Genomic DNA, 21,036 nt, shown 5'->3' with positions numbered 1-21,036 from the left:
GAAAATAAAGTCTGTCACTGTTTCCATTGTTTCCCCATCTATTTGTCATGAAGTGATGGAAACGGATGCCATGATCTTAGTGTTTTGAATGTTGAGTTTTAAGCCAGCTTTTTCACTCTCCTCTTTCACTTTTATGGAGGATTTTTAGTTCCTCTTCACTTTCTGCCATAAGGGGTGGTGTCATCTGCATATCTGAGGTTATTTATATTTCTCCTGGCAATCTAGATTCCAGCTTGTGCTTCATACAGCCTGGCATTTTACATGATGTACTCTGTATAGAAGTTAAATGAGCAGGGTGACAATATACAGCCTTGATGTACTCCTTTGTCAATTTGGAACTAGACCATTGTTCCATTTCCAGTTCTAACTGTTGCTTCTTGGCCTGCATACTGACTTCTCAGGAGGCAGGTAAGGTGGTCTGGTATTCCTATCTCTTGAAGAATTTTCCACAGTTTGTTATGATCCATACAATCAAAGGCTTTGGCATAGTCAATAAAGCAAAAGTAGATGTTTTTCTGGAACTCTCTTGCTTTTTCAATGATCCAACGGATGTTGGCAATTTGATCTCTGGTTCCTCTGCCTTTTCTAAAACCAGCTTGAACATCTGGAAGTTCATGGTTCATGTACTGTTGAAGCCTGGCTTGGAGAATTTTGAGCATTACTTTGCTAGCATTCTTTGCCATTGCCCTTCTTTGGGGCTAGAATGAAAACTGACCTTTTCCAGGCCTGTGTCCATTGCTGAGTTTTCCAAATTTGCTGGCATATTGAGGTGCAGTACTTTAACAGCATCATTTTTTAGAATTTGAAATAGTTCAACTGAAATTCCATCACCTCCACTAGCTTTGTTTGTAGTGATGCTTCCTAAGAACCACTTGACTTCACATTCCATGATGTCTGGCTCTAGGTGAGTGATCACACCATCATGGTTATCTGAGTCATGAAGATCTTTCTTATGTAGTTCTATTGTGTATTCTCTGAGATGGCTGGATGGCATCACCGACTCGATGGACATGAGTTTGAGTGAACTCTGGGAGTTGGTGATGGACAGGGAAGCCTGGCATTCTGTGATTCATGGGGTCGCAAAGAGTCGGACATGACTGAGCGACCAAACTGAAGTGATTGTGTATTCTTGCCACCTCTTAATATCTTCTGCTTCTGTTATGTCCATACCATTTCTGTCCTTTATTGTGCCCGTCTTTGCATGAAATGTTCCCTTGGTATCTCTAATTTTCTTGAAGAGATCTTTTGTCTTTCCCATTCTGTTGTTTTCCTCTCTTTCTTTGCGTTGATCACTGAGGAAGGCTTTTTTAATCTCTTCTTGCTATTCTTCAGAACTCTGAATTCAAATGGGATATCTTTCCTTTTTGTCTTTGCCTTTAGCTTCTCTTCTTTTCTCAGCTATTAGTAAGGCCTCTTCAGGCAACCATTTTGCCTTTCTTTTTCTTGGGGATGTTCTTGAGCACTGCCTCCTGTACAGTGTCACAAACCTCAGTCCATAGTTCTTCAGGCACTCTATCAGATCTAATCCCTTGAATCTATTTGTCACTTCCACTGTACAATAGTAAGGGGTATGATTTAGGTCATACCTGAATGGCCTAGTGGTTTTCCCTACTTTCTTCAATATCAGTCTGAATTTGGCAATAAGGAGTTAATGATCTGAGCCACAGTCAGGTCCCAGTCTTGTTTTTGCTGACACTATAGAACTTCTCCATATTTGGCTACAAAGAATATAATCAATCTGATTTTGGTATTGACCATCTTGTAATGTCCACGTGTAGAGTCTTGTGTTGCTGGAAGAGGGTGTTTGCTATGACCAGTGCGTTCTCCTGACAAAACTCTGTTAGTTTTTGCTCTGCTTCATTTTGTACTCCAAGGCCAAATTTGCCTGTTACTCCAGGTATCTCTTGACTTCCTACTTTTGCATTCCAGTCCCCTATAATGAAAAGGACATCTTTTTTGATGTGTTAGCTTTAGAAGGTCTTGTAGGTCTTCATAGAACCATTCAGCTTCTTCAGTGTTACTGGTCAGGGCATAGACCTGGGTTACTGTGATATTGAATGGCTTGCCTTGGAAATGAACAGAGATCATTCTGTTACTTTTGAGATTGCATCCAAGTTCTGCATTTCAGACTGTTTTGTTGACTATGATGGCTACTCCATTTCTTCTAATTAATTCTTGCTCACAGTAGTAGATATAATGGTCATCTGAGTTAAATTCACCCGTTCCAGCTGATTCCTAAAATGTCGATGTTCACTCTTGCCATCTCCTGTTTAATCACTTCCAGTTTGCCTTGATTCAAGGACCTAACATTCCAGGTTCCTATGCAATATTCCTCTTTACAGCATTGGACTTTGCTTCTATCACCAGTCACATCCACAACTTTGTGTTGTTTTTGCTTTGGCTCCGTCTCTTCATTCTTTCTGAAGTTATTTCTCTACTGATCTCCAGTAGCATACTGGGCACCTACTGACTTGGGGAGTTCATTTTTCAGTGTCCTATCTTTTTGCCTTTTCATACTGTTCATGGGGTTCTCAAGGTAAGAACAGTGAAGTGGTTTGCCATTCCCTTCTCCAGTGGACCATGTTTTGTCAGAACTCTCCACCATGACCTGTCCATTTTGGGTGGCCCTACATGCATGGCTCATAGTTTCATTGAGTTAGACAAGGCTGTGGTCCATGTGATCAGATTGGTTAGTTTTCTGTGATTGTGGTTTTCATTCTGTCTGCCCTCTGCTGGAGAAGAGGGCTTCCCTGGTGGCTCAGATGGCAAAGAGTCTGCCTGCAATGCTAGAGACCTGGGTTCAATCCCTGTGTTGGGAGGATCCCCTGGAGAAGGAAATTGCAACCCCCTCTGGTATTCTTGCCTGGAAAATTCCATGGATGGAGGCTCCTGGCGGACTACAACGCATGGGGTCACAATGAGTCGGATATGATGGGAAGAGAATACCTTTGTGTTAAGTTGTTAATGACTGAGCAACAAAAACAGTTGTCTTTTGGACTACTTCCCTGGTGACTCAGTGGTAAAGAACCTGCCTGCGAAGGCAGGAGACACAGGTTCATTCCCTGGTCCAGGAATATCCCCTGGGGAACAAAATGGCAACCCACTCTAGTATTGCCTGGGAAATCCCATGGACAGAGAAGCCTGGCAGGCTACAGTCCATGGAGTCGCAAAGAGTCAGACACGACTTAGTGACTAAAACACCTCATTACAGTGTCAGTAGGAAAGAAAACAATCAGCAGTGCAATACTAAGTCTAAGAGATTAAATGATCCTGGGACGGTGTGGGGAGAAGTTTACATAGATTCTTAGTATTAGGTGTTTGAATAGTGCTTGCTTGTGAGGTCTAGTTACCTTTTCCTGGTATAATTATTTACCACTTTAAGTGGTGATTCTTTATTTTACATGCCTTCAGTTCAGTCACTCAGTCATGTCTGACTCTTTGCGAGCCCATGGACTGCAGCACACCAGGTTTCCCTGTCCATCACCAACTCCCGTAGCTTGCTCAGACCCACGTCCATGGAGTTGGTGATGCTGTCCAACCATCTCATCCTCTTGTCAGCCCCTTCTCCTCCTGCCTTCAATCTTTCTCAGCATAAGGGTTTTTTCCAATGAGTCAGTTCTTCACATCAGGTGGACAAAGTATTAGAGCTTCATCATCAGTCCTTCCAATGAATATTCAGGACTGATTTCTTTTAGGATTGACTGGTTTGATCTCCTTGCCATCCAAGGGACTCTCCATAGTCTTCTTCAACACCACAGTTCAAAAACATCAAATGCGTTACCTTGCTTTAATACTCCAAGACCCTGCAAATCCTTTTTTTGGAAGAGGTGATTTCTACCTTTTGTGAAATCCAGTTCTGTTATCAACTTCATGTGGGGGCATCCTACTCTGAGGTTCATCGTTTAGGACACAGTGGTACTTTGTTGAGGTTTAGAAAGCAGAGAAAGGGGACTTGGCTAAGTTAGAGGTGAGGTGTCAAGACCACCACTTGAAGGGGGAAGAACTTCGAGAATTTTAAAGTCACAGGAGTTACTGGAGGCAATAAATGTGCAAACAATGTGTCTGATGACCTCTGGGGAATTTAGTGTCTGGACACGTCACCTTTTTTCTGAAAAAGGAATGTCCATGGTTTGTTATTCTTATGAAAGATATGATCTCTCAGCTATTAAGCAATAATATACTCAGTCAAGGCAAGAATGCAGCAAGATAAGCACTCCCTGCTTTGGAGCTGGGATGGAGAAAGAAGACTAGAAGCTAGTACAAAAATGAATATTAAAAATGTTCATATACTCTTTGTCCCAGTAATTCCATGCCTAAAAATTATCTCTAGGTTAAAGAGATGTGAGTTTATATGCAAACATTCACTGCGGTGTTTATAGAAGCAGCAGCAGCAGCAGCTAAGAGAAGATTTGTTAACATAGTACATTTATGCGATAGCCTTACAGCCATTTAAACATTTAGGGAGAGTTTCAAGATATGGTGAATTTAATATATGGAGTGTGCATGACAAAAACTAGTAAACACAGTATTCTTCTAAAAGTTATTATATATTATATCAAACAAATGAACAACAACAAAAAGACGGGAATATGTTGGTTATTCTAGATAACAGAGTTTGGGAGACCAAGCAGCAGAACTGTACTTTTGTTTCTAACAAGTAACACTTCAGTAAAAATTTCTTCCAAATCTGGCTAGCCAGCCATATTTATGGAATTGTGGAGTATAGACTGTCCAAAGAATTTCTCCTTGAGTTTGATAAGCAACAGTGATGACTTCTTTTTTGAGAACCTGTGTAGTAATGCAATTGCCTCATGAATTTATCCATGTTTTCTTGGGCATCTGGAAGAGTGTCCTTTTTACTGAGACCAAAGCAGTAATACCTTAATGAGATCATGTCTTACTCAAGATTGCAGCCTGTTATTTGGTGTATGTGGAGTAAGTTGAATGCATGCATTCTAATATCTCCAGACTTTTTAAAAAGCACGTATTGGGGTGATTACTGCTACCAACTATCCGGTAAGACCAGTTTCATGTAGCAGGCAGTGTATTATCTGTTTAAACTAACATAAATTAGCCTCTCGCCTCTACACAAGGGTGTACATTAACTCCCCAGATTAACACATAATTGGGAAAATGTGCTCCATATGGAGTTCTGAAGCTTCAGGTTTTTACATGGATCCTTTTCCAAAATCCAGTATGATTCTTTTAATATATATCACACGGCACACAAAGTTCTCCTTGGTGCCACTTAGAATGAATATGCAATTGGTATGGAACAGAGCGGGAATCATTTTGCAGTCTCTGGAACTTTTCCTTGAAAAGTTCACTTCCCTGCTTGCTCATTCTAAGAGAGGTAGCATGAACTCTCTTTATTCTGATGACCTCCTGTTTAGGATTCTTTTTCTTGATTAAAGTTAGCTTTTAAAGAAAGGTTGAACCCAACTGCTCCTGAGTGGTTCTTTTCCCTTGCATAGAAACTAACAGCCCACTCAAGAGCCTCACTTGACAGTAAAGTCATCACTTATCAGAAAGACAATGGACCAAAAGTTTTCTTTGCTAACTGAAGCCTTTTATCTTATTTGAAGTGAAGTGAAGTTGCTCAGTCGTGTCCTACTCTTTGCGACCCCATGGACCGTAGCCTACCAGGCTCCTCGGTCCATGGTATTTTCCAGGCAAGAGTACTAGAGTGGGTTGCCATTTCCTTCTCCAGGGGATCTTCCCGAACCAGGGATCGAACCCGGGTCTCCCGCATTGTAGGCAGACGCTTTACCGTCTGAGCTACCAGGGAAGCTGGTATTTATCTTATTTGCAATATGCTAATTCATAGAGAAAAAGAAAGAAAAAAGAGAATCAGTTTCTTGTCTGTTTGAATTACTTTTGCTAGCAAGTTTGAGAGGCCTTTAACTTCTGCAGTTAATTTCAGCCAGTTGTGCTGTATTTTGTAGTAATCACCTCCAGAATCCGGGTCAAAAATCTTATTAACATACATGTTTTTGACTTAACACCAGGCCAAAAACAATCAAAATTGGATCTGAGGGTTGATGCTATTGAGTCTCGTTAGCTTCTGCGTAGCAAAAACTCACTGTAATTTCTTCAGAAGTATAATTTAGACACACACTTGGAGGCAGAAAAGCCCGAATCAGACAAGAACCAGGATAAGAACATTCAAAGCTCTTTTTGTTTAAAATTTAGTTGTTCATAGCCTAAACTGCTTTTTCCCTCCATGCCGAATGCAATATTTAAATTCTGGTGCCAGTCTCCACATTATTTACCAGGAAGTGCACATGTCAAATGCAGCTGCTGATAGATACTTTTACTTCTTAGAATGACTTCGTGTCCCAAACAGTTCAGTTCAGTCGCTCAGTCGTGTCCGACTCTTTGCGACTCCATGAATCACAGCACGCCAGGCCTCCCTGTCCATCACCAACTCCCGGAGTTCACTCAGACTCATGTCCATCGAGTCGGTGATGCCATCCAGCCATCTCATTCTCTGTCGTCCCCTTCTCCTCCCGCCCCCAATCCTTCCCAGCATCTATTACTCGGGTCTTTTCAGAGCGCTTCTCATCCTATTGCTCATTCTCTACAGGGGTAGTAAAATGGTGTACCATGTAACTGGGCACAAAACACGCAAAGAAATGACCAACTGATGCTTCCCGAGAGTCCTGAGTCTACAACCGACTTATACAGTCCCTTAACTTTTTTTTCTTTCCTTTTTCCGTCGGTGAAGAGCAGATTCTCCTGGGGGCAATCTAACGTTCGGATAAGAGGGTTACCTCCCAGGTTACCTCTAGCCGCGGGCGGGGCTTCTGTATACCCCCAGGATCTCAGGCTGGAGCTGTCCACCTTCGCTTCACATCCTGAAAGTGGGGAGGGGCCGCCCCCGAGTCACAGGCTTGCCTGTTCAGAGTACCTTCTTACACATTCCTGTCATCCCAGCCGTGCAGTCTCGAGGCCACAGGGCCTTCGGGAAATCGCTCCGGAGATGGGCATTAAGTATCTGCGGCTCCTACGCCTCCCACGTTTCAGCGCGAGCTTCCTACTGGGGGATGGGAGGGGACACTAAGCTCGTCTCCTGTGGAACACTGTTCGGTTCCGATTTACTCGACTCGCAGGCCACGGAAGCACACAGAACTCTGGCGACGACAGCGCCGGCTGATTTTCCGCTCTTCCCGGCCGGTTCTTCCGCCCGCGCAGCCCCAGCCCCCGCCCCTCCGGCCTCCTCGCAGGAACCAGCGCCGGGCCGCTCCCGCGCTTCTCCGCTGCCACCCGCAGTGGCCTGCCTTTTATAGACGCCGCAGCCAATGACCGCTCTCCTTTCCTTCTGCCCGCCCGCCGGGCCAATCGACGCGCCCCTTGTGTAATCTTCGGCTCCTCGACTTCCCTCGGCTATTTTCGTTGTTGCTGGCTTTTTCAAGGGCTGCTTTCTCGCAGCCGGAGACGCTGCTTTTTTTTCCGGGTTCGGAGCCGTTCCGGATGCTTTAGGCTGCCGGATGTCTGATCTCCGGATAAGTGAGGCGTTTCTGTACATGGATTATCTGGTAGGTGCGGGGCAGGGGTGGCGTGTCGCCCCTCGGACCCCAACGTGCCCGATGTCCCTCCGCCTGGAGGAGCAGCCTTTTTGCTTTCTTTCTTTGGGATGGGATGCCTTTGGGGTTCTTTCTCCCGCAGCCAGCTCTGGAGCTGTGCCGGGACTCAGAGGGGTGGCAGCGGAGGCGGTGGGACCGCAGCTCCCAGGGAGTGGTGGAACTGACAGGTAAAGGTGCGGCCCGGGCCAGCGGTTCTGTGGGGCGAGGGGCGCACGGGCGCTCCCCGAGAGATGGGGCCGCGGCGGCGGGGCGTCTTTTGCCCGTGGTCGGTTCTTTGCTTCCCTCTGCACTCCTGCAGAGGACTTTCTTTCCCAGGAAGCAGGAGTTTTCCCCTCTGCCTTTAGCAGAACTCCAGGTACTATTAAAGAGCCATAACCGGAATGGCTTACTAAGTGCCCGGCAGCTCCGGTCATTTGGTTGTTATTAGATCTCTAAAGCTATGACCTCGGTCGCCGCGAGGTTTTAAGAGCACATTACCATATAGTATACGGGACTAAACTACATCGCAGCCTGGGTAGAAAGGATTGGGTAGGCAGGCATTGCCTCGCCGTCTCTGCCGTGGATGCTTGTCTCTTAGCCGGTGCACAGATTGGACCCTGTCTGTGCTTTTTAGGCCAGGCTTGTGCTGAGAAGTTTAGGTGGGAAAGTGTCAGTTGGGGCTGAACATTACTTTAAAAATGCACTTGATTTGTGTGTATGTGTGTGTATAATTATGCAAAACACCGCATATTGTTCGAGAAATTATTTCCCCAGAGATGCATGTTTGTGTTCACGGGCATCCTCATTAATGTTGGCTGTGCTCAGTCCTAAATAATTACCAGGTTTACCTTTTTGTCTCGAACCCCTTTTGCAATGCAGAGTTGAAGTAAACGGTAAAGACATTGACCGCCCTGTCATCTTGTTGAACACATGCTGTTGGTTTCTGCCTGCAGATTGGCCTGGCAGAGATTTGCCAGTGCCTTCTAGGAATTACACTAATGCTGTACTAAGAAAGACTGTGAATGCGTTCATAGTCAAGAAACTCTGGACAAGGACTGGTTTTGTAATGCTATCTTGTATTCAGGCTTATGTCCTCTAAATCTTCCTGGTTTGATGGGCTTGTGGGGAGGGGTGGTGACTGCAGTTAATACATGACCTTGTGCATTGAGGGGAGTCAAAAACTGAATTCAAATTCTGTTTTCTTCCTTTGTTGATGTCAGTAACTTCCTCTGTCTTTGTGATAAAGGGACATTAGGTGCCCACAGTGTAGCCAGTTAAGGAGGTTATCTGATTGGGGGTTCTTTAAAATGCAAAGTGCTATGTAGGGTAAGAGAGTTGTCAGATGTTTCTTAAAGACTATTTTCTGAATTAAGTAACTGATTATTGCGTAGCTTGTCTCCGACAGTACTATGGTTTTGTCTTGCAGTTTGCCTGAATTAAAGCCAAAGTTTGTTGAGGATGATTATGGAATTGGAAAGGGCTGCCTTACCTATACTAATGAAAGCTGATTTTGGATGCTTAATTAAATAGTTCCTAAAAAGGAACTTGCCATTTTATTTGCTGAGTGAGTTTTAAAGTTGCAAATTGCATTGTAAACCTGTCTTTGAGGTGCCAAACCCACTACAGCAGTTAGTGGGGGAAAACAATTGGAAGACTCTGGTTAATTACTCAGGTTAATTTCCTGATGAGGAATGCTTGCGGTGCTCTAGATTACCTTAAAAGAAGATTCTTTCTTCCTCAATTTCCTAAGTTATGTGTCAAAATCAATGGGCCCCAAATTTGACATGGCTTTTTTGTTTTACCTGCCACGCCCCCATATACCCTATGTATTCCTATTTTTAAAAAATCATTATTTTGTCACCTTAGCTATGCTTTTTAAAAAATTCACAAATGTAGTGAAATAGTCCCGTAAAAATCACTTGGCTAATCATTGGTGGTGAGGAAAAAACTCTTAAAGGAAATAAGTCAGTTCTGATGAATGTGTCAAGTATCCGCTGTGAAAAGACTTAAGGAAATCCTTAAACATTAAAGGAAAAAGCCTCTGCAGGTGGTCTTCTGTGTTTACATTTTACTTAGTTCTCAGAGAAAATGATGTTCCACATATCATTCCTCTTGCCTTTCAGATGGACTCATTTGCTTTTCCATAATTTTTATATGGTATTTATTAAAAACCAGTTTCTGAAAAATGAAAATCAATTTCGTTGACTGGCATCTTACTTTAAACATCAGTTCCCAAGTTCTTTTACTTACCTTTCAGAGAAAATGCACTCCTTTCATTTCTAGTTTGACCCTTCAGATTTTGCTGAGCTTGTGGACTCGAGTAAGTGGCCTGTCCATGCACTTGACAGGAATAGCGTGTATGCCATCTTTTCTTCTCTTTTCTTTTTACTCGGTGTTTGACTTTCTTCTTATTGCTGCTGGAAGAAGAGGGAGCTGTGTGTGTATGCATTGTCCATTGTTCTTTGAGCTGTATGGCTTCACTTAACCTTTTTTAACTGCGAAAGTGGAAGGAAGAAAAATGAGAGAAAGGTGCTTTCAATAAGACTGTGAATTTTAAAGCAGAGGATAAAACTCTCTGATCTTAGAGGCTAGTGTTGATTTCTTAAGTTGAAGGAAATGCTATGAATTAGAGGTAACAGATAAGGTGAAGCCCAGGGATAGTGCCTTTCTATTTAGGATAAAGTTTTGATTGATTTCAGTTTCAGTTCAGTTCAGTTGCTCAGTTGTATCCGACTCTTTGCGACCCCATGAATCATAGCATGCGAGGCCTCCCTGTCCATCACCAACTCCCGGAGTTCACTCAAACTCATGTCCATCGAGTCGGTGATGCCATCCAGCCATCTCATTCTCTGTCGTCCCCGTCTCCTCCCGCCCCCAAGCCTTCCCAGCATCAGTCTTTTCCAGTGAGTCAACTCTCGTCGCATGAGGTGGCCAAAGTATTGGAGTTTCAGCTTCAGCATCAGTCCTTCCAATGAACACCCAGTTTAGGGAACTGCAATAATGGTAATTTATGTATCCTCAGTAATTACATGTATCACCCGGTACCCTATCTTTATTTGTTGAATTGAATGAATATGAGAGAGAAGGGACAGCTTTTCTCTCCAGCTTCTAAAGTAAGACAAGATAACATCTGTTTGGATTAGGTGTTTTACTCTGGGGAATGCTGAATGTATCTTTTACTCTTAACTTTAAGATTATCAAGGTATTTGTTTTACCTGAGTGGCCATTTAAAAATAAAAATCTCTGTTTTCCAGTATTTAAATATAAAAATCTCAGTATTGATAGGCCATATACCTTTCCCCCATTTTAGGAATGGGTTTTAAATGCCATGTTCATACCTGTCAGGTCTGTAGGTGAAGATTCTGTTGCTGTTCCAGTGGGCAGTACCAGCATCTTCCTCTTTCTCTTCTGACAGGTAGAACTAGTAAGACAGTGTGTGGAACTTTCTGAATAAGAAAATAGTTAAGCTATAATGGAAAACGTGTCTACCAGGTTTTCGTGGAAGGTTGGACAAAATCAACTTCTAGATTCCTCTCGGTTTAATATTCTTTGTGTCCTGACTCATGTTGACTGGCTTGAATTTTACCTCTTCCCCGCTTCTGCCATCAAAATAACATCAATAAAATTTGGTATGCTTTGTGTAATGCCAGTGTTGATTACATGGGATGATGGAGGGAGAGTGATTTATAAACAGCATGTTGCTTTTCAGATGTAGAATGTTAATATGCTGTGGTTATGTTGCTTCTGTTATTCTTATGCCTCCTATAGAATGACTGTGACTGCCCAGTTTGAAAAATTGGGCTACCTTTTAAATTAGTCTCAGTATATGGAAAGATTTAATGTCATCAGCAAGCAGGAAGTTACAAGACTTCCTTGAGGATTGTTTGCTGCTGCTAAGTCACTTCAGTCATGTCCGACTCTGTGCGACCCCATAGATGGTAGCCCACCAGGCTCCCCCGTCCCTGGGATTCTCCAGGCATTTACTACCTATAAAAAATAAAATATGTTCCTTAATCCATCTAACAAATATTTATGGGACCCTTGCTTTGTGCGTGACCCTGAAAGTCATGGAGGATGAGCTCACACTGGGATCGCCTTGGCTGTAGGACTGGAGAGGGGTGGGTGGCTCTGCAGGAACCTGTGGCAGTGGACAGATAGGTAGGCAGGTGGGGGAGGAGGCAGCCTGGGATGTGCTCCTTGGCTGTCTGGTAGATTATCTCTGTGTGTTTCTTTGTTTCATTGTGAACTGAAATGCAAAGCTGGGCCTGAAAATGTGACATCTAAAAGTGCTTCTTTGGCTGCTAATTATCAGATAATGATCATTTCACCTGTATGTTGGGTTTAGGATCTAATAAGGCCAGGGTTCTAGGTTTCTTTTTCTGTATAGGTTGGTGAACCTGGCCTAGTTTCTTGGTCACAGGCTATACCTGTCATATAAAAATTTGTGTGTCAATAGGGAAGATCAGGTGAAAGAAGATAGATGGATCAGCACAAACCCATCACCATTTGCAGAATACAAGCCGAGTAATCAACCAACCAAGAACAGAAGCTCCTGATGTATCGATACACAGAACTCTGAGATTCTACTAAGTTGTAAATGAGCCTATTCTAAAAGAGGAGTGAAGGCACAGTTATGACTTTATCTGATGTTCCGTGGTCTTATAAGTGTGCTGTTTTTTAACTGTGAATGACTATGAACATTATAACTTACGTGTTCTGTATATAAAGTGATAATATAGGCCATATATTTTTAATCTTAATTGCAGTCATATAGGTGTTCTTTTATTAATAAATCATAAGCTAAAAAGGGAACACAATAACTGGTTCTTTTAGCAAAAAAGTTTCAAAAATCTCCCGACCATGAGACAGAAACTGCGATATAAGGCAGTAGCTCTGGTTCTCAGCTGTCTGTGGTTCCAGGCTTGTAGGATAAATCCCAAGAGAGCACACATGGGGACATGATTCATGTCCTCTGGGAGCTTGCATTCTGAAGGATGCCTCAGCTGTGTGCTTGTAGGCATGTTGAGGGTGGGGGGAGTTAAGCATAGGTATTATGAGGATAAAATAGTTACCATTTATTGAGCACACACTGTGGTGCCGGATAATGTAAATGCTTTCCACATATAATGCGTTAAACCAAGGCTGAGAGAGGTTTTGTTAATTTCCCCAAGTTCACACAGCTAACAAGTAATAGAGCTGGGACTGTGGTCCTAGAACCTTCAATCTTCACTGCCTTCCTTCCAGCTTGGTGTTAAAGCTATTGGAATGCAGTTTAAGGTTTTTACAATATATTTCATGTAATTACCATGTTACTTCTCCAGTCAAGAAACCAGGGGTCAGGAGCAGGCTGATCGATGTTCCCCTGTGCTCAAAGACTTGTCTCTGCTAAAGGACTGTTAAAAGGAAGGCTGGATGGAAAGAGAACTGTGTCGTGTCCTGAGCCTTCCACCCCGTGATTTCCTAACTCTGGGCACCTAGGTGACCTTCACCATCTGATGTTTTATCAAATAACCACACGTGGGTTTCCAGGCACCCTTGGTACTCTGCCCCCTAGTGTCAGTTCAAGGACACCTTCAGAGTCACAAGCCCCAGTCGTCTTTTTGAAGAGGTCCCTGAGACTCAGGATCTATTTGGCAGTTTATTTGAAATCTGCTGTGCTCCTTAAACAAGTGCTGCCTGTAAAGTGGGGCTTTGCCTAGCAGACAGTAGGCCCAAGTGGCCTTTTGCTTATGAATTTCTGTTGGGCAGAGTCTCCTGATGCTGAAGAGTTTGCTTTTGAGGAAGAAAAGATTTTCAGGTAAGGTTTGGTAACTGCATTTTGGTTGACAGATGCTGGTACATCTCACAAATTAAGTTAAAAATGGGCTTTTATTTTGGATCTGTGGCCTCCTTAGTTATGCTGTAGCTCTCCCCCTGGCATCTCCCCAAATGCTTCTGGTGTTTGGTTGAATCTAAGAAACCCAGTTCTTGTTGACCCTTGTTTCTGAGTATCAACAAAGTGAACACATTTACTTTTGGCGGGGCTGACTTCATGGACATGTGGCTCAGAAGGGCCCCCATGCTTGGCTGAATGCTCTGTGGTTGCCATCTTAAAACTCTTAACTTGGGGCACTTTGCAGATGTTTTCATTATCTGAATCTGTAACTCATATCAGTGCAGAGTCCCTGACTATCTTGATTATCCTTTTATCACTAGAATTGAGTCTGATGCAGGGTGAATACAGAACTATATATCATGTACTGTGCAGAGTGTTTTAACCTGCATTACCCAATTCAGTCCTTCCAGCAGTCCTGTTGACGAGATACTGCTGACTGACAGACATACTGACTTAAAATAAGAGGGAACTTAAGGCTCTGTGAGGTGGAGTAATCAGTGTCAGTGCTAGGGTACCAGCCAGCTTGGGGATTCCAAGCCCATGCATGTAGGCATTATTCAGTACTGCTGTAACTGGTAATAATTAATAGTTTAGAGGATGAGTGAGAGGGGCCATGATTCAGACACAGGACTGGAAATTGAGAGGTTACTTGATTGCTGCTGTCACCTGTGTGAAGCTCCCCTGGGAACTCAGTGACAGCTTTGCTGCAGTTGAGGAATACACGTGTCTGTACCTTAAGGTGAGAGACTTCGCTCACCTTTTCACCCTCCCGCCCCACCCTGGTGCGTAAGCATGCACTGCACTTTGGTTCACAGCCAGATGCACATGGTTTTGCAGGAGCATCTCATTTATCAGGCTCCTTTGTACCCAGATTTGCTGGGAATGGTTCTGACTTCTGGATTGCTTCTCTCCGGGTCAAGGACTTCGACCCTGGCAATTGTGGCCATGTCTCCCCCAGAGGGCTTCTGGAAAGTTCTTTTTTCACCAAGAGAGAGCAGCTTCTCCAGGCTCTCTGGTGCAGCAGTTGACAGTCGAGCCATCCCAGGACCGTTGGTTGAGGTACAGAAGGCCTGCACTTGTTCCATGATCAGTCTGTATACATGGAGTCAGGAACTGAAGCAAAATGTGATTCTTCCACAGTTTTATCTTTAATAAATGCAAATGTTCAGAAAAGTACAGAAAATGAGAATGCACTTCTGTGTACCTACCTCCCTGATTAAAGCTGTTAGTATTTTGCTGTTTTAACTTCAAAATGCTGGATGTTTTTCAAGAAAAGAAACTTTAAGGTGAAAGCTTTCTGCTCTCCCATGCTTTCTTCATCCTTCTCCATGGTGCCAACTACCCCACAGCAAGTGGGCACTGTTCTCATGTGTGGGTTTTTTTTTGCATTATGTTTTTTTTTGCATTATGTTTGCATATATGTGTAAATAATATGGTATTCTTTGTGGTTAATAATTTTAACAAAATCGTAACATATCACCCTATTGTCTTGCAACTTGTTTTATTTCTGTAATGTTTTAAAGATTAATAAATATTCCTGTTTGTATTAATAGATATTCATTTTATATTTCCAGTTTAGATATTACCATTTCCACCTTTGTATGTAGAGATCGTATTTGGATTTTATGGGAAGCTCAAAGAAAAGGTGTTGGTTTTGAGGCATGATTGTGTGTGTTTACTTGTTTTTAGTACCACACAATGGGTCATATGAACTGTTTAATGAAATTTTATTATGTGCATTTCAGTGAATCATAATTTTATTAACTTATCACCTTATCACTGATTATTCTAAGTTTCAATTTTTTTAGTGTTGGTATTTGTTATAAATAATGCTGCAATGGACATTCCTTATAAGCTCTTGAATATTTTTTGACAGTGTATTATAAGGAGCAGCAGTCCTATGGTTTCAAAAAGAGATCTTGATGCCAAGTAAGTTTGGAAACTAGGTCAAACAAAATTAAACAAGTTTATTGTGTAATCTTTAATATGCAAATATTCACAGTGCATCTCAAAAAGGGAGATTATTACTGGCAGTGTTTCTAATCCTTTGGAATATTTTTATGATCAAGTTCTAGTAGAGTTTATGTAGAATCAAAAGGTACCTACATTTTAAAGCTTTGACTTATTGATTAAATAAGTTAATAAACCATGCATGGATCTAATCAGCTGCTGTTTGTTAAATCAAAGTTATGTAATAGTCAAGATGGTGATAACGATGAAGATTGATTGAAAATTTACTCTCTCCTAGATTCTGAGTGTATGTGTGCTCAGTCACTAAGTCATGTCCAACGTTTTGTGACTCCATGGACTCTAGCCCACCAGGCTCCTCTGTCCATGGGATTTCCAGGGCAAGAATACTGGAGTGGGTTGCCATTTTTTCTCCAGGGGACCTTCCTGACCCAGGGATTGAACCCAGGTTCCCTGCATTGGCAAGTGGGTTCTTTACCACTGCACCACCAGGGAAGCCCCCTAGATCCTGTGGGATCTAACCGAGGTCTCCTGCATTGCTGGCAAATTCTTTACCAGCTGAGCCACTGGGGAAGACCAAGAATATTGGAGTGGGTAGCTTACCCCTTCTCTAGCAGATCTTCCTGACCCAGGAGTTGAACTGGGGTCTCCTGTATTGCAGACATATTCTTTACCAGCTGAGCTACCAGGGAATTCCCTAGATCCTGCTGCTGCTGCTGCTAAGTTGCTTCAGTCATGTCCAACTCTGTGCCACCCCATAGACGGCAGCCGACCAGGCCCCGCCATCCCTGGGACTCTCCAGGCAAGAACACTGGAGTGGGTTGCCATTTCCTTCTCCAGTGTGTGAAAGTGAAAAGTGAAAGTGAAGTCGCTCAGTCGTGTCCGACTAGTAGCGACCCCATGGACCGCAGCCCACCAGGCTCCTCTGTCCATGAGATTTTCTAGGCAAGAGTACTGGAGTGGCTTGCCATTGCCTTCTCCGCTAGATACTGCAGAGAGTGCTTAATATACATTCGCCGTTTGTTTGGTCCTTTCAGTGACCCTCTGAGGTGCTGGAATTTGTGTTTTTGTTTTATGGTTGAGGAAACTGAGGGTCAGGAGTAACCCCAGCTGTCTCAGTTGTTATGAGGGTTGGCAACACATCTGTAATCTTACTGTACGTGTTTTCATTATTGTGATAGAGAAGGAAAAGTTTGAAACCCTGTATTTGATTTCCCAGATAGTCCACCTATTACCTGCATGATATAAGGTGTTTTCCAAATGTCAGTCCATAGCAGAAAGGAAAAGTCAAGAACGTTACAAAGTCATCGTATGTTTAATTTTTAGACTTAAAAATATGAGGTTGTATCTTTCCAACTTTTTGTGTATGTTAGAATATGCTGTCTCTCCTCATGATAATGAATAACAGTATCTCTCTGTCTCAGTGTTATTACCTGTCAGAATAAAAGGATGATAATCCTTAAACATCCTCAAATTTGTATGTATGTATTAATATTTAGAATATACTTACTTCTAAAACCCAAATGTTGAAAACCTGGTCTAAGATTAATTCGAACCATAATTTCCTCATTTGAAAAATTCAGATATCATCCGAACCTCTGTGATGACTATTGATTATGTTTTCTTAGTGCTAAAGTGCTTTTTTAAAAAATTGCTTTATAATTTCTGTATGGATTGGTTTGAGTCCATATAATGGCATCAACAGAAGTGGGGAGCAAATGTAGGTAAAAGTGAGTCTCCTCCTGTATGTCCTTGACCTTGATTCCCCAGTACCCTCCTTCCCTGCCACCCCCCCCCCACTTCAGTGACACTGTGGGGATTTTTTTACTCTCCAAAAATGGCAGTGTACAATTTTTGTGAAATAATGTAACTAAACATTATGTAGGAACACATTCTTGCACATTTTAAGAGCTGGGCACAAAAGATTTGTTTTTGATCTTGGGCAAAGCATTTTCTTTTTTTTTTTGGTCTGTTCTGCATATTACTTATATTGGGACTTCTAGTCCCCAAAAGAATGTTAAAGTTAATTTTTACTATCACTTAAGTTTTATTTCCTTTTTCTTGCTCTGATTCAGGTATTTTTTTAAGATAGTAATTATGACTAGTAAATGAGAATCTTGTTTACAAAAAAACTTTCACAAAGGGCTTTTTTGAGGGTTGAATGAGAATGTATATACTGGACTTCTTGAATATAAGCTGTTACATAAAACGAATATTCACTTATGTTTTTCTAATCACATTTTTTAGTCACCGAATTGTCTTCTTTTTAATTGAAGTATAATTTACATACAATAACATGTACAGTCTTAAAGGTACAGCTAGATGAGTTTATGGCTTTCCCTGGTGGCTCAGTAGTAAAGAATCTGCCTGCCAATACAAGAGATGCAGGTTCCATCCCTGGGTCAGGAAGATCCCCAGAGAAGGAAATGGCAACCCACTTGAATATTCTTGCCTGGGAAATCCCGGGGACAGGGGAACTGGCAGGCTACAGTTCATGTGGTTGCAAAGAGTCAGACTGACTTAGTGAATAAACAATAGTAACGAAGATGAGTTTATATGTATCTGTGTCTTATAACCACCCCCAGGTGGATATGTAATGCCCCAGAAGGCTTTCTGGGGTATTCCTGCCTAGGTGTTCATTCCTAGGCAGTATTGACATAGGTTAGTTTTACCTGATTTTGAACTTCATGTAACTGGAATCACAGCTAGGTGTTCTGTGTATAATTTCTTTTACTCAGCATGCCTGTATAATCCATCGATGTGCATAAATCAGTTCTTCTCTGATTGCAAATTAATATTGTATGAATATACTATTACTCAACTATTCATTCTATTGTTGATGGGCGTTTAGGTTGTTTCTAGTTTGGGGATATTTGGAATAAAACTGCTCGAAACATTCTTGTTATGGTTTTGGGGGAAGTAACGCCTTTTTGTTGGGTAAAGCAGAATTTCAGGTTCATGGGGCATACATATGTTTAGGTTTACTAAATACTGCCAAACATTTTCCAAAGTAGTTTCACCACTTAGACTTATACCAGTAGTGTAAAAGGCCCCATTATTTCATATCCTCACCAATAGTCTTCACTTTGTCAGCTATTAATTTACTTATTTTGATGAGTGTGTACCCCAAAGAAATTTCAAGTTGCCCAGAGCTACTTCTATATATTCAGGCATGAGAACAGTATAAGAGGATCATAAGGCAGATTTTTTTAATTTGAAGAAGTTAGTTGGCCATATTCTTCGATTGTGTGGTTTCACTTGAAAATCCTGTCTTGCTGAAGAGGTACTGGGGAGGTCAGTTGACCTGGTAGTATTCCTGGCTTTACGAGCAACTCAGTGTAAGGTTTGGGCAAATGAGTCAGTGTCACCGTCTTCAATTTCTTCAGCCATAAAAAGGTGGGATTAATTAGATATCTTGTGTTTCTTTTATTTCAAAGTTTTCCTCAGTCATCTTGTATCCTTGGGATAGTTATCTGTTTTTCCATTCTTTCCAATTCTTTAAGTGAGTGATCATAAATTTGCCCTTACATAATTACCATTTATTCAAGCAGCTCTAATTTTTTATAAGCCTTTTGTATTCTGGTGCTGTCCTGGGCACTAGGGATATACAAGTGAATAAGACATTGGCTTGCCCTCAAAGAACTCATACTCTTGTAGAGATGAAAACTAAGCAATTATGTTTTGGAGTGGCATATTCTACTCAGAGGGAAATACAGGTTACTAATAGAGTATATGAAACGGAGTCTTAACCTGGACTTGAGGGCCAAAGAGAGCTTTTCGGAGGAGTCATTTTTAATCTGCAACATTGAAGTTGAGGAGTGTTGGCCCAGTGACAGGCAGGGCCAGGGCCAGGCAGAAGGAACAGCATGTACAGGGACTTGGGGGTAAGTAACCCCATCGCTTTAAGGAACTCCCAGGGCTCAGTGTGGCTGGAGCAGAGTCAGGAACAGTTGGGTCCCCTTTGCTGCAGAGTCCACCTAGGGTCACATCGTGGGAACCTTTAAAGTTTGCCTAGGGTGACACGGTTGCGTCAGGCTGCAGTGTGGACGAGCACTGGAAAGGGTAGCGGATGGGAGGAAGAAGCCCAGTTTGGAAGACGCTATCCTGATTCAGGAGTGAGATGATGGTATTCACAGTCAGATAGAGGCAGGAAGGATGCGGAAACGTAGATGGATTTAGGTAACATCTGTGAATTGCCAGGATTTTGTCATTGACTGTAGAAGATGAGAACAAAGGGGATTTTAGGGACAATTTTCAGGTTTTTGATTTGAGCATTGTTCTGGTTATCCATTACTGAGTAACAAACCACCTTAAGACAGTGGCTTAATAACAGTCATTTTTTAAAACTCATGAATCTGGAGGTGAATTGGATTCAATTAGGCTGCTCTTGCTCAGGATTCCTTATTAAGTTACCATCGGATGGTGGCTGGACGCATCTCAGGACTTCTTCGAACGCTGGTCTGGCAACATGCAAATCTGGGGGCTTGGAAAGTGTGGACTCCTGGGGCATGTCTCTTCATGTATCTTTCTACAGGAGGCCTCAGGGAGCCGCACTGCTTACCTCCAGGTTGAAGGCTCAGAGTACATGTATCAGGAGAAACTGGTGGAAGCTACTGTCTTTATAACCTGGTCTCAGCAGTCGTGCAGCATCACTCATCTGGCACTTGTTCATCAAGGCAGTCACCAGGGCAGGAGACAGGCACCACCTCTCAGTGGCAGGAAGTCAGAGGATTTATGGGCATGTTTTAGAACCACCGTAGACATCATGGAGGCAAAGCGAGTCATGTACTGTGGTAGGTGACACTTGAAGGAGTAGCACATGGAGAGGCAAGTGAAGACTTTGAGTTCAGAGTTTGTACTGCTTGTGGGAAGTCCAAATTGAGATTCAGTGTAAGAATCTGAATTATGTGGGAGCTCAGAGGTGAGCTTTGGATGAGTTAAAAGCAGTATGTAACATTTTTGTTACTTGCTGTGTGTGTGTGTGTGCACGCTCAGTCATGTCCAACTCTTTGCGACCCCATGAATTGTGTGGCCCACCAGACTCCTCTGTCTGTGTGATTTTCCAGGCAAAAATACTGGAGTGGGTTGCCATTTCATACTCCAGGGGATCTTCCTGACCCAGGGATCAAACCTGCATCTCTTGCGTCTCCTATATAGGCAGGCAGATTTTTTACCACTAGCATATATATGTGTGTGTAACTGTATTATTAAATTATCATTGTGAGGCACAGTGCTAAGTATTTTTCATGCATGATTTATTGCTTTTATCCTTTTAGAGATTAGAAACTGAGACTTAGAGAAATTATGTCACGCCTGCAATGTGATGGAGCCAGAATATGAACCCAGGTCTTACTAATGTCTCACCGCACATCCTTAACCGTTTAGATGGTAACTGAAGCAATGGCCACATCTGAGCTCACCCAGGGAGGGTTGTGCTCAGTATGGAAGGGAGACCCCGAGATAGTCTAGTGTCCCTCTCAGGGCCAGTACATATTAGGCACACGGTTTTCGTGGGATCAGCAAAAGGAAAGGAATCTTGAGAGAGAAAGAGAGCTGCGAGCTTGGGAGAAAACCTGCAGAGTGTCGTGTCCCACAGGTTAAGAAGGGAGACTTTCCAGGAGGAGGAAG

At 42.6% G+C, this 21,036-nt stretch overlaps 1 protein-coding gene across 2 annotated transcripts in view; it reads left to right on the top strand.

Annotated features, from left to right (window-relative positions):
- The first annotated feature begins 7,395 nt into the window (after positions 1-7,395).
- ARL15 (ARF like GTPase 15) overlaps positions 7,396-21,036 on the top strand; it is a 510,715-nt gene continuing 497,074 nt past the window's right edge. For both annotated transcript variants that reach the window (XM_055422057.2, XM_055422056.2), the window contains exon 1: positions 7,396-7,538. In XM_055422057.2, coding sequence (XP_055278032.1) covers positions 7,491-7,538 — 48 coding nt within the window. In that variant the 5' untranslated portion in view covers positions 7,396-7,490. The remainder of the gene's footprint in view (positions 7,539-21,036) is intronic.

This window comes from Moschus berezovskii, chromosome 18 (genome assembly GCF_049115385.1).
Source record: "Moschus berezovskii isolate FMDL1 chromosome 18, NW_MosBer_1.0, whole genome shotgun sequence".
NCBI lineage: Eukaryota > Metazoa > Chordata > Mammalia > Artiodactyla > Moschidae > Moschus > Moschus berezovskii.
This window is presented reverse-complemented; position numbering and strand designations above follow the sequence as displayed.